The sequence below is a fragment of the Hemitrygon akajei genome, chromosome 31 (assembly GCF_048418815.1).
Source record: "Hemitrygon akajei chromosome 31, sHemAka1.3, whole genome shotgun sequence".
Lineage (NCBI taxonomy): Eukaryota > Metazoa > Chordata > Chondrichthyes > Myliobatiformes > Dasyatidae > Hemitrygon > Hemitrygon akajei.
Window position 1 is genome coordinate 2,443,671 of NC_133154.1, and position 13,970 is coordinate 2,457,640.

The 13,970-nt window shown below is 49.8% G+C and overlaps 1 protein-coding gene across 1 annotated transcript in view; it reads left to right on the forward strand.

The window, feature by feature from the left end:
* Window positions 1-13,970, forward strand: part of LOC140719046 (integrin alpha-M-like) — a 58,728-nt gene that overhangs the window by 41,603 nt on the left and 3,155 nt on the right. The window contains exons 18-29 of the mRNA XM_073033411.1: window positions 1,537-1,668; window positions 1,917-1,990; window positions 3,522-3,663; window positions 4,775-4,885; window positions 7,605-7,684; window positions 8,384-8,467; window positions 8,837-8,909; window positions 9,608-9,715; window positions 10,328-10,390; window positions 11,259-11,372; window positions 13,328-13,432; window positions 13,580-13,690. Coding sequence (XP_072889512.1) covers window positions 1,537-1,668; window positions 1,917-1,990; window positions 3,522-3,663; window positions 4,775-4,885; window positions 7,605-7,684; window positions 8,384-8,467; window positions 8,837-8,909; window positions 9,608-9,715; window positions 10,328-10,390; window positions 11,259-11,372; window positions 13,328-13,432; window positions 13,580-13,690 — 1,197 coding nt within the window. The remainder of the gene's footprint in view (window positions 1-1,536; window positions 1,669-1,916; window positions 1,991-3,521; window positions 3,664-4,774; window positions 4,886-7,604; window positions 7,685-8,383; window positions 8,468-8,836; window positions 8,910-9,607; window positions 9,716-10,327; window positions 10,391-11,258; window positions 11,373-13,327; window positions 13,433-13,579; window positions 13,691-13,970) is intronic.

Here is a 13,970-nt window from a genome sequence, read left to right on the forward strand (position 1 = left end):
AGGCAGCTTCTGTGACCCATCCTGTCTTCCTCATGACCCGGATCTTGGGCAACGCTTAAGTAGGCAAGCTTAACAACATTTAATTCAAAATTTAATTTTTGTCCACAGTCCACTTCTTTTTTTATCATCTGTTCAACCTTGCCCACCTCTTCAGAATATTGCTCCTCTATTTCCTCGGGGTAAGGAATATCATACCCAAGGGGTAACACCTCATGTTTAAACAGTCTTCATCATATCTGGATCGAAAGGTTCCAGTTTAACTTGCGGGGATACAGGAGGAGCTGGAGGCTGAGCTATGCAAGAGCAACCGTGACCACTAGTATGATCCATTACCAGAATTAGCTCCCCCATAAATCAGTCTTTTCTCTGCAGCTCTCCTTCCCAGGGACTAAACTTCCTGTTTTCCCAGCACCAGCACCTTCCAGCTGTCTGAGTGGCCATGTGCAATCTAGGCACATTGTGATTGTGAAATTATAGTTAGGCGTATACTACCCCCCAAAGCAATTTGCCTTAAAGAATACCGACCCGATGGACATTCACGGAGCTTGTTCTCCTGTTGATTATAATTCCCTCCTGTCTCCATTCCTCCCTTTTGCCTGGCCAGTAGTTTTTAAAATTGCTGGTTATTTTACCGAAGCACTCTTGCTCCTTCTCGTTGAATGGAATGTGCAGGAATCTCCACACACAGCCAGCATTAGTCCATGTAAGCCAAGCCCAAGTAAGGTTCTCCCCAGCAGAAATAACCTCCAATCGTTCACACAACAAAAGTAATTTTTCCTAAGTTGGTTTCCATCTTCCCTTCTTCAGGAGTAGGTATTTGGCTGCCTCCCTTGGCCTTTCACGGCAGCCCTTGTCATCAGAATTTGCACCTAGGAGACAGCGGGTTTTCCTGAGCATCTTTACATGTACATGGTCTCCAGGTTTAAAGGGGTGAGTGCTCCCTTCCCCCGGCCGAGGCAAGGCAGCAGCCACCCCTCCTCGGCTTGCTCTTGTTGCTTCGTCCAGGTTTCTATGGTCTTCTCATTGGTCCAGACCAGGGAGGTTTGTTACAGCCTGGCACTCCGCTAACCACCAGAGGCAATAGAGTGAAATAATACCCCACTGGTGTTAGTAAGCCACCACGTTCTTGGGTTAATACTGCACTTGCGAAACCCTCCTTTACATTCACATACAACTGGAACGGTCTGCGGGATTCAGGCAATCCTCATTATTTTAATCTCAGACAAAAGTGAACAATACTTCATCATGTGCATGATCTACTGCCAGCTATTGTTAGCTCGCACAGGCAAGTTAGTATCTGCGTCTTATCCTGTCACTCTTATGATCCAAATCTTGGGTCAGCAAGCTTGACAACAAAATTTAATTTTGTTCCACAATATCACCCGCTATCTCACTCCCTCTGCACCTCCTAACTCAACAACCCTCATCCCTCCACCCTCCCACTTTCTCCTCTGTCGCCACCTTTCTCCCTTTCATCTAACCCATCTCCTTTCTCTCTCTCCTCTACTCACCCCTCTCTCCCCACTTTCTCCACAGAACTGTATCCAGGACAACTTCAACCCCATTCTTTTGGAGATATCTTACACAGCTGAGGGCCTTAGATCGGTCTCCCCACCCATCCCAGCAGCTATCCTCAGTACCGGCAACACGGGGACGTGGATCGGCAAGGTGAGTGCAGGGAGACGGCGGGGAAGAGGGGTGGGGAGAGTCGTGGAGCGAGGAGTGGAGAAGAGGCGGAGTGGTGTGAGGAGGAAGGGTCAGGGAGGGGAGAGGGGAAAAAGAGAGGGAAGACAGGGAGGGGGGAGATGGGAGGACAGACAGGAGCGAGGTCCGGACAGAGACATGGAGGAGAGGTTGGGAACTGTGAGCGAGGTAGGGGTCCTGAGGTCAAAGAACTGAGGTGTACCTTCACACAGTTACCGTTTGAAAAGGAGTGTGGGTCCGACAACGTATGTACCGACAAACTGAAGGTGGACTTCACCCTTTCCGGGTAAGGAAATTCCCCCCCCCCCCCCCCACAAGCCCTCTTCCTTCCTCCCAACCACCTCCCTCCAAACCTCTCCCACTGTTCCCTCCAGGCTAGATAGGTGCATGGCCACACATTAACTGAAATGTTTATATGTTAATATAATTTTGAAATTATCCTAATCTAATTTTGAAATCTACTTTAATATTATTGTTAAATACCCTGCATTTAATTAAATGTTAATGAATACAGCTGGCCCTCCATATCCGTGGATTCAACCAACCGCGGATCAAAAATACTGTACAAGTATCCCCCGCTATCTGAAAGTAGAGCATTCCAATGAAACCTTTCATAAGCCAAACCCAAAAAATCACCTCCCAAATCATACCAAATAACACATAAAACCTAAAATAACTCTAACATATAGTAAAATGATGTGCTACTAGCAGAACCAATAGTAACATCAGCTGCTTTCAAAATTCTTTCTCTTGGTGTGTAAATAGTATGAATGGTGGATGCAGGCAAGTTCAATGCACACAGAATGTCTTTATTTCATTCACCACAATTGAAATGCTTAATTATGTCCAGTTTTACGCTAAGCGTAACACCTTTACGAGCTCTCTTAGGCTTTTCTGATACCTTAGGACACAGCTTGCTAACAGATGCACAAAATAAATCGAGATAAAGCACTCTTGCTGCTCGGGGTGTGCACTGCCTCTATAATGGCTTGCTGCAAAACAAACGCTGAATGCTATTTCCACTTTTCATAACACCCTTACGAGCTCCCTTAGCCTTTTTTATAAGGGACTTGAGCATCCGCAAATCCCCCACGGATACCGAGGGCCAACTGCACAAAGTTTTGAAACAATAAACACATCACAATCTTTACTTTGAAGTATTTGAGAGCTTCAACATTGTCAGTGTTTCAAGTTACGGCATTGTTACAAATTGTAACAATATACACAGAATGGAAGTCAGTACCTCGTTGTTAATAAACTGAGCACCTGCCGAAGTTTAGGCAACGTAAATGTTGTTATACTCTATTTCATTGTACCCTTAATTAATAAATAACATCAAAAGTATGTAATATCCAAGTCCTTTTTGTATACATATTACAAATACTAAAAAAACATTTAAAATTCCATGCAGTTTTCAGACCGTGTAAAAAAAATTCTGCTCGTAGCAATGGCTGGTACATTGAAACACTGCTTCCCTCCAGCTTTCCAAACTCCTGTAGTCCCCTTCCCCTCCTCACTGTAATCCCCTCCTGACTGAATACCTCCCATCCCTCCTCATCTAACACCTCCCTTCCCTATACCCCTCCCTATCTACAAAATCCCCGCACCCTCCTAGTCTCAGTGACACCTCCATCCTCTATATCCCTCCCCTACACTCCCACCTCTTCCCCAACATCTCCTCATTACATCCTCTTCTCTCCACTCCTCTCACCTCCCCCTCCTTCCCTTCCCTCTCCTACTACTCCACCATCTTTGTGACCCCCTCCCTCCCCTACACTGCTGCTCAACACTTTAAGTTCCTCTCACCCTCCCCACAGGACACAGTACCTCGTAGTGGGCAGTCACATCACCCTCACTCTCGACGTCACGCTGAAGAACAGCGGAGAGGACTCCTATTTCACCATGGTCACCTTCCTGATACCGCTTGGGATCTCCTTCAGGAAGGCCATGATCATCCAGGTGCGGTTGTGGTTCTGTGTGTCTGGGAGGGAGGGAGCCCACCCCGCTTCCTGCACTCCCCCTCAAGACCCCAACACAGGTTGTGAGAAACTAGAGGTGATGGGTTAAGGGTGAAAGGTGAAGTATTTAAAGGGGAATGAACAGGAACGAGCAGGGTGGTGCAGAGCATGGAATGAGCTGCTGGCAGAAGTTATTGTTGCAGTTCCATTGCAACGTGTAAGAGAAATTTGGATGGGAAGGGTTTGGAGGGGTATGGTCTGGGAGCAGGGAAATGGGACTTGGCAGAACTGAAGGCTCTGTTTCTCTGTTGCAGTGCTCTATGACACAATAGGGTCGTAAAGACATTGGCCTTCTTAAATCAGGGCATTGAGTACAGGAATTGATATGTTGTGTTGAAGTTTTACAAAATGTTGGTTGAGGCCGAACTGGGGGTATTGTGTGCAGTTCTGGTCACCTACCTACAGGAAAGCTATCACTAACCTCAAAAGAGTGCAGAAAGGTTTCACACGAATATTATCAAAGTACTGAGGACCTGAGTTATAAGAAAAGGCTGAATAAGTTAAGATTTCATTCCCTGGAGTGCAGAAGAATTAGGAGAAATCTTAAAGAGTTGTACATAATAATGAGGTATAAATAGGGTAAACGCAAGCTAGCTTTTTCCCCTCAGGTTGGGTGAGAGTAGAACTACAGGTCAGATTTAGGGTGAATGTTGAAATGTTTAAGGGGAATCCGAGAGGGTGTTGTCTTCACTGAGTGCACTGTGAGAGCGAAGAATGAGCTGCCAGTGCAAATTGTGGATGGGGAGTGGTTTCAGTTGCAAAATTCAAGAGAGATTTGGATAGGTACATGGATGGGAACGATATGAAGGGCTATGTTCTAAGCACAGGTCGGTGGGAGTAGGCATGAGATCAGGTCAGCAGGGAATAGATGGACTAAAGGGCCTGTTTTGGCACTGCAGGGACTTTATAACTACAATTCACTATGGTTTGCTTCACCGTGAGCACCCCCCACCCCACAGATACACACTTCAGAACCCGGGCCCCAAGTACCGCGTAAGCCACTCTCCCCCTTCTCTCGTCTCCGCCAACCCCCAATATCTTCCCCCTTCCAGTCCAGCCGCCGTTCGACCGTCAAGTGTGACGATGCCAAGGAGGAACCCACCTCACGTTTCCGAAGCGTGCCCTGTCAGGTCAGCCACCCCATCTTCCGGACCAACAGCATGGTGAGTCCAGAGTGTGTGGCGCGGTGAGCGGAATGGGGGTGGAGGAGTGTGTATGTGGGGGGGGGGGGGGGTTGCGGCTGTCGGACAGGCCTTCGGAATGCGGGAATGGCAGTCCCACCCTTGATGATATGTGGTAGCAGTGTAAGAATTACTTAAAATATCTATGAGTTACAAAAAGCAGCTGTACGGCATGGTAGCTTAGTGGCTCAGGCAATGCCTTACGGTACAGACTTCCTGAGTTCAATTCTTGCCGCTGCCTGCAAGGAGTTTGTATGTTCTCCCTGTGACCGTGTGGGTTTCCTCCCACGTTCCAAACTCCTACAGGTTGGGAGCTTGATTGCTTATTCCCATTATTAGCCCAGGCTTAAATCCAGGAATTGGGAGAAGGCGTGACTCGGAGGGCTGGAAGGGCCCATTCCGTGCTGTATCTTAATTAATTGATTGATTGATTAAACAGTGGAAAAGAGTAATATCGTGCTGTTCATGGGTTCATGGACTGTTCCGTAATCTCTGCCGGTGCAGAGAAACTGTTCCTGAATCACTGTGCGTGTTTAGGCTCCTGTACCTCCTCCCTCATGGTAGCAATGAGAAGAAGGCAAGTCCTGGATCGTGGAGGGGTGGGGGTCCTTAATGAGGAATTCCGCCTTTTGAAAATGTCCTCGGTGGTGCTTGTGATGGAGCTGGCAAAGTCTGCGACTCTGCAGCCTCCTGCGATCCTGTGCAGTGGTGCCCCTGGTCCAGACGCTGGAGCACCCAGTCAGAATGGCCTCCATGGTACACTGTAGAAATTTGCTAGAGTCTCTGGTGACGTAGCAAATCTCAAAGTACTAAAGAACTGCACCTGCTTGTGTGCCTCCTCTCATCCTCGATGGTGGGGAAGGCTGTGCTCCCGATGAAGCTGACCGAGTCCACAACCTCCTGACGTTTCTTGTGATCCTGTCCATTGGAGCCTCCGTAATGGGTGAGGTGTACAAGGGCGGGGGAGAGTATTTCTGATGGGGTGGGATGTACTGGACTGCCGTCTCTCTCTCTCTCTCTCTCGCTCGCTATCTCTCCCACCCTACCTCCCAATCTTTCCCATTACTTCTGGTGAATACTTCATGGTCAGACTGGTCAGCAGCACTGGGGCTCCACAGGGGACTGTCCTGTCTCCCTTTCTCTTCACCATCTGCACAGAGTCTTGCCATCTTCAGAAGTTTTCTGATGACTCTGTCATAGTTGGATGCATCAGCAAGGGAGACGAGGCTGAGTACAGGGCGATGGTGGGAAACTTTGTCACATGGTGCGAGCAGAATCATCTGCAGTTTAATGTGAAAAAGACTAAGGAGCTGGTGGTGGACCGGAGGAGGGCTAAGGCACCGGTGACCCCTGTTTCCATCCAAGGGGTCAGTGTGGACATGGTGGAGGATTACAAATACCTGGGGATACGAATTGAAAATAAACTGGACTGGTCAAAGAACACTGAGGCTCTCTGCAAGAAGGGGCGGAGCCATTTCTATTTCCTGAAGAGACTCAGGTCCTTTAACATCTGCCGGACGATACTGAGGATGTTCTACGTAGTCTGTGGTGGCCAGTGCTATCATGTTTGTTGTTGTGTGCTGGGGCAGCAGACTGAGGGTAGCAGACACCAACAAGAATCAACAAACTCATTCGTAAGGCCAGTGATGTTGTGGGGGTGGAACTGGACCTCTCTGACGGTGGTGTCTGAAAAGAGGATGCTGTCCAAGTTGCATGCCATCTTGGACAATGTCTCTCATCCACTCCATAACGTACTGGTTAGGCACAGGAGTACATTCAGCCAGAGACTCATTCCACCGAGATGCAACACTGAGCATCATAGGAAGTCATTCCTACCTGTGGCCATCAAACTTTACAACTCCTCCCTCGGAGTGTCAGACACCCTGAGCCAATAGGCTGGTCCTGGACTTATTCCCACTTGGAATAATTTACTTATTATTATTTAATTATTTATGGTTTTATATTGCTATATTTCTACACTATTCTTGGTTGGTGCAACTGTAACAAAACCCAATTTCCCTCGGGATCAATAAAGTATGTCTGTCTGTCTGTCTCTCCCACTCACTGCCTCGCTATCTCTCTCTCTCCCCTAGCCCTCAGCCACACCCAATCTTTCCCACTGCCACTCTCTCTGCCTTACTATCTCTTTCTCTCTCTCTAACCCCTCACCTTTTCACCCCATCCACCAGAGATACCAGCGAGAGTTATAGAAGGGGAGAGAAGGAACCGTCCCCATCAGCAACTGTTTCACACTTTGTTCCCATTGCCCTCCCATGAACTAGCAAGGCTAGTTTTTCACTGTGCCCTCATTATGTGGGACAATAATATACCGATTTACCAATTCTCTCTTCTCCCACCACCCCCCCTTCCCCCGCACACCCATGGTCTGGCAGAAGATACAAAAACCTGAAAACACATACAGCACGCTCGTGGACAACTAACCTGCTGCTAAAACACTATTGAATGATTCTTCTGTACAATAGGGTGGACACTTGACCTCACAATCTACCTTGTTGTGGCCCTTGCACCCTGCTGTCCCCCTGCACTGCACTTTCCCTGTCACCGTTACACTTTGTTCTGTATTCTGTTGTCAGTACCTCACTGCACTAACGTAATGACCTGATCTGTACGAACAGTTTGCAAGACAAAGCTTTTTACCGTCTCTCGACAATAATAAACCAATTCCATTCTCCTGGCACAGATGAAGTTCAACACCACCTTCGACGTAAATGCCAAGGCCTCGTGGGAGGACACAGTGACGATCAGCGCCAACGCTACCAGGTAATGAGGAGAGGTATCTTCTCCCCCTGCTGCACATCCCGCTCTCCCCCTTCCCTCCTGGCTGAGCTCCCAGTCCAGGAAGACCATGATCTGCTCTCCATTCTGGGACCTCTGCTGTTTGGTGACTTCCCAATCAGAGTCAGGTTTATAATCACGGACTTACATTAGAAGATAGAACTGTAGTTCTCTCTCATTCATGTGCCTATCCTAAGAGTATCTTAAAGGTCCCTAATGCCTCTGCCACTACCCCTAGCAGTGAGTCCCACGCAATCTGCCAGCTTCTCTGAAAGCCAATTCCCCCTTTGACTTTCCTCCACTTTCCCCAACTGAGTGTCCTCTGGGGTATTGGCCATTTCTACTCCAGGGAAAATGTGCTGGCTCCACTTTCTGCTCCAAAATCCTGCAAGTAAGGGTCACACAAACCTGGGCTGTTTACTCTGGAGCCACTGAGACCAAAAGGAGAACTGATAGGAGTTTACAGTATAAGATTTTGAGAGGGAGATAGGAAATTGCAAAAACAAGGCATGCCTTTAAATTGAAAAATGAGAAGTTCAAAGCAAGCTTCTTTTTTTGTTTACACACAGAGCATATGGTGGGTGCCTGGTATCTGCAGGAGAGGCAGCGAGGCGGGAGATCACATGGCAAATGTATTCATATCGTGAATAATGTCACTCTGTCTCACCTTGCTTTCCTCCTCAGTGATAATGATAATCGTGACACAACGGCCAGCTTCAAGACGATGAGTGTTGGTGTGAAATACGAGGTCAACGTGATCATCAAGGGGTGGGTATCTGACACATGGTTTTGGGTGGGGCAGTGTCCAACACCCAGTCCCAGACAGCGGTCCGGGAGAGCGCGGTTTGTCCGACACCCAATCCGGGGGGGGGTGGGGGGGGGGGGCGCGGGGAGAGGAGGGGCCAGTGTATCCGATGCCTGGTCCCGGGGCGGGTGGGCAAGATAGTGTGTCTAACAGCCTGTCCCAGGGGAGGGGGGTGTGTGTGTGGAAAGATGTTGTGTCCAGTCCTTGGATGGTGGGGTGGGGCTAAAGAGAATGGTCTAGCTGATGTCCCGGGGAGGGGGGAGGGGGAAGAGGAGAGAATGTTGTGTATACTGGGATATTCCTTAGGGTAACACTGCCTGTTCCCCATCCAGCGTTCAGTCCACTCAGTACATTAACTTCACCACCAGCAGAGCGGACTCCAAGGCCATATCTCACGCTTACAGGGTAAGTACTCTGTGTCTGCAGATGTGCCGTCACTGATGCCACAGGCAGCTCAGAATAGTAGCAACTAAGTCTGCGAGAAGCCTATTAAGTCACCATAGGACAACCAGGGCTGTGTGAGAAGCCTAGTAACTAGCCATAGTAATTCGCAGTACTCTGCAACACTTGGTAACCATCATGGTAACAAGGTTGAGTTACTCAGCATAGGAAGCGCCTAGTACCCGAGACGTGGCAACGCGGCCTGCTAATTCACCGTGGAAACACAGCCTGCTCAGCTGCCACTGCAACAGTTAGGCCTGTACAAGGCCGTGAATCTGACCATTGCAGTGACTGGAAGATGGGGCACGGAGTCAGTCAGACATGTTGGTCAGTGAGGCCTCATTTCCGGTGGTGGGGGGGGGGGCAGGAGCAGCTTGGTCAATGGGGGGGGGGAAGACACAGAAGGTAGGGAACAAGGAGGGAGAGGGGAGTGATGGGGAAGAAGGGGACGGGAGGGGGGAACAGGTGTGATGGAAGGGAGGATGAGGGGGTGAGAAGGAGAGGAAAAGGAACAGATGGAGGGTGTCTGGAGATGGGGAGGGAGGGGAGGTGTGTAAGGGAGAAGGGGAAAAGGGGAAGTGAGAAGAGAGGTAGGGGTGGGAGATGGACGGGGAAGGAATGGAGGAGTGCTGGTTGCTGACAGATGTGTGGGGCCTCATCAGGTGGAGAACATTGATCAACGGAGTCTCCCCGTGAACATCAGCCTCTTAATCCCCGTGAGAATCAGGGACGGACTGAGCTGGGAGAACGTGCAAGTGAACACGCCGTCGGTGAGGAGACTGGGCCGAGGGTTGAAGGGTGGGGCTGATAAGGAGGGAAGGAAGGAGAGGGGTAGGGGGAAGAGAAAGAGACATACCTACACTGGGAGAGGGAGAGGGAGTAACACTGGGAGTGAGAGAGGGACAAGTGTGTGTGTGTGTGTGTGTGTGTGTGTGTGTATGTGTCTGTGTGTGTCTGTGTGTGTGAGAGAGAGAGAGAGAGAGGGAGAGGGAGAGGGAGAGGGAGAGGGGGAGGGGGAGGGGGAGGGGGAGGGGGAGGGGGAGGGGGAGGGGGAGGGGGAGGGGAAGGGGAAGGGGAAGGGGAAGGGGAAGGGGAAGGGGAAGGGGAAGGGGGAGGGAGAGAGAGAGAGAGAGAGAGGGAGAGAGAGGGAGAGGGAGAGGGAGAGGGAGAGGGAGAGGGAGAGGGAGAGGGAGAGGGAGAGGGAGAGGGAGAGGGAGAGGGAGAGGGAGAGGGAGAGGGAGAGGGAGAGGGAGAGGGGGAGGGGGAGGGGGAGGGGGAGGGGGAGGGGGAGGGGGAGAGAGAGAGAGAGAGAGAGAGAGAGAATTAATGAAAGAGTGGGAAGGGCATTAAAGTGCATTCACACCCTCTCCCCTGTCCCCCAGCATGGAGGCGGACTTTGCCATCAGCTGGTCTGGACACCCGACAGGACACAGAGGACTGGACAGGTACTGTACACATCATCGAACCCTTTTCTCTTCCTCCCTCCCCACTTCACTCTCTCTCCCCCCTCAACTCCATCCCTACCCCTCCCTCCACCCCCTCCCAGTCTCTTCTCTCCTTCCTTTCCTCTCCCGCCACTCCCTTTGTCCCTCCCTCCCTCATTTCTCTCCTCCCCTCACCATCCCTCCATTCCTAACTTTCAAATGCACGACTCCCACCTTTCTCTCTAACTCCATTACCTTCTCTTCCCCTACACTGTACAGGAAACAATCAGTCTATTTGACATTTAAACCCCTCTCTCCCATCACCACTCGCATCCCCTTCCTCGTCTCCTTGCCCGTCTCTCTCTTTGCTCTATCCTTACTTCCCCCTTCTATTACCCCCCTCTCCAACCCTCCATACCCCACCTCTCTCCTCTCCCTCTTTCCCAACCTCTCACCTTCCTATTCCATCACTGGAATTGAGGAATATGAGGAATTGCCACTTGCCACCTACCAGCAGGTACTGTGACCATGAACAGTACGTCGCTATTCCTCTTTTGCGCTAACTACATACTTTTAAGACTTGCGAATTACAGTGAAACAACAAATTTCACGATGCATGTCAGTAATGCACAGTATCGTAGTGGCTGGCACAGTGATTCACAGTGCCAGCGACTTGGGTTCAATTCCCGCCAGTGCCTGCAAGGATACGGTACATCCTCCCCATAACTGCGCGGGTTTCCTCCGGGTGCTCCAGTTTCCTCCCACAGTCCGAAGACGTACCGGTTAGTAGGTTAATCGGTCATTGTAAACTGTCCTCCTTCCCCTCTCCCGTCCCATTTCCTCTCTCCTTACTTCTCTTTTCTTCTTCCCTCCATCCTCTCGCCCTCAGAAGTGCAATAACACCGTTTGTGACTTATTCCTCTGCACCATCCAACTACTGAGATACAAGGAGCGTCCCGTCTTCAACATCACCGGCAACGTCACCTGGAAAAACCCCGCAAAGGTGAGGAAGAGAACACTGCAACAGGAGGGGCAGGGTGGGAGGAACAGCGAGAAGAGAGGGAACTCCGCAGGAGGGATGGAACCCTGAAGAGGGTGGAGCTCGGCAGGAGGGATGGAGCCCTGAAGGGGGTGGAGCTTGGCAGGGAGGAGGAGGGCTGGCGAAGGGAGGGCACTCAGTGGGAGGAGTATGGAGAGGGAACAGCTCTGGCAGAGCATTCCACAGATTCACCACTCTTCGGCTGAAAAAAATCCTCCTTACTCCTGTTCTATAACACCCCCCCCCCCTCAATTTTGAGGCTGTGCCATCTAGTTCTGAATACCCTCCACCATAAGAAACCCCCTGTCCACATGCACCTTATCCAGTCCTTTCAGTATTCTGTAGGTTCAGTATTCTGTATTCCCAAAGGCCAAACACTCCTCATCTGTTGACCCTTCATTCCTGGAATCACCCTCAAGAAGCTCCCCTGGGCTCTCTCCAATGACAACACATGGCCAATGCATCCGTTACCTCTTCAGCAACCTCTCTCAGGACTCTGGGATGTAGTCCATCTGGTCCAGGTGACTTATCCACCTTAAGACCTGCGTGTTTGCCTGGCACTTTTTCCCTTTGTAATAGCAATGACACTCACTCCTGCTCCCTGACACTCACAGACCTCTGGTACACTGCTAGTGTCTTCCACAGTGAAGACAGATGCAAAGTACCATCAAGTTCATTTGCCATTTCTTTGTCCCCCATTACTACCTCACCAGCATCATTTTCCAGTGGCCCAATATCAACCCTCACCTCCCTTTTGTTCTTTATATAACTGATAAAACCTTTTGCATTCTGCTTTATATTTATTGGCTAGTCTGCCCTCATGGTTCATCTTTTTTTAATTGTCTCTTGTTGAATTTTAAAAACTTCCCAAACATCCAACGTCCCACTCACTTTTGGTACCTTATATGACTTTTCCTTGGCTTTTATGCAGTCCTTAACTTCCCTTGTTAGCTACGGTTGCCTACCCCTGCCATTTGAGAACTTCTTCCTCTGTGGGACATCTCTATCCTGCACCTTGTAAACTTCTCCCAGAAACTCCAGCCAGCTCTGCTCTGCCATCATCCCCGCCAGCATACCCCTCCAATCCACCTGGGCAAGCTCCTCTCTCATGCCTCTGTGATTCCCTTTATTCCATTGTGATACAGATACAAGCGACTTATGCTTCTCCCTCTCACAATATGAATTCAATCATATTACGATCACTGCCTCCCAAGGGTTCCTTTACATTAATCTCCCTAATAAGATCCAATCTAAGATGGCCTTTCCCCGAGCAGGCTCAAGCACAAGCTGTTCTAAAAATCCATCTCATAGGCATTCAACAAATTCCCTCTCTGGCAATCCGACACCAACCTGATTTTCCCAATCCCTTTGCATATTGAAGTCCCAATTACAATTGTGTCATTACCCTTATTACAAGCCTCTTCCAGCTCCCTTTCCAATCTCAACCCCACATCTTGGCTACTACTTGGAGGCCTATATATGATTCCCATATGTTTTCTTTTACTTTCAGTTTTTTAACTCCACCCACAAAGATTCAACATTCTCTGACCCTATGCCACCTTTCTAAAGATGTAATTCCATCTCTTACCAACAGAGCCACACCACCGCCTATGTCTTCCTGCCTGTCCTTTCAATAGAAAGTATATCCTTTGATGTTAAGCTCCCAACTATGACCTTCTTTCAGCCATGACTCAGTGATGTCCACGTCATACCAACCCATCTCTAATTGCTCCACAAGTTTGTCCACCTTATTCTGAATGCACCTTCAGTCCTGCATTCTTTGCCCTTTTGATTTTTGCCTCTGTTGTACAATTCAACTTTGCTCTGTCTGCATTTGTGCCCAATCACTGGCTTGTCCTTCCTTACATCATATTAAACCTGCTGGCTCATTCTCCATTCTCTTGTTCACCCCACAACAGGTTAAACCACAGGAAATCGGAATGGTCAGTTTCGCCATGGTCGGTTACGACGAAAGCAAATATATTCACGTCTCGCAGGCCACAACTCGCTTCAAGACTGCATCGGTGAGGCACGGGACAGATGAAGGGAGGGGATCGAGGAGATGAGACAAAATGGAGGGGCACAGGCAGGGAGGGTAATTTACAACGGGGTGGGTGGGCTTCCAGCCAGACTCACCCCACTGATATGGACTCTTGCTCTTGTCCAAACAGGTCACTACCAGGGTGGAGATCATGAAGGAGGTCAACCTGGTGCCCCTGATCGTGGGAAGCTCAGTGGGCGGGCTGGTCCTGCTGCTCATCACCGCCGGCATCCTATACAAGGTGAGAGCAGGCGGAGCTGGTGGCACGCGATTGGTCAGCTTTGGAAGTGGGGGGAGGGGCAGGCCCGTCACCACTGGCACCCAATACAAGATTGGGGGCTGGGTGCGCCCAATTGGTCAGGCCCTAAGGGAGGCGGGACCACAGTGAAGACCATGGGGTGCTCATCGTCGCTGGTATCCAATAGAAGGTGAGAGTGGGTAGAGTTCTGAGAGGGCAGAACTACAGCGGCATTTTCCCAACCACAGGCCAGAATGAATCCTAACCTTCTTTGTCCATAACC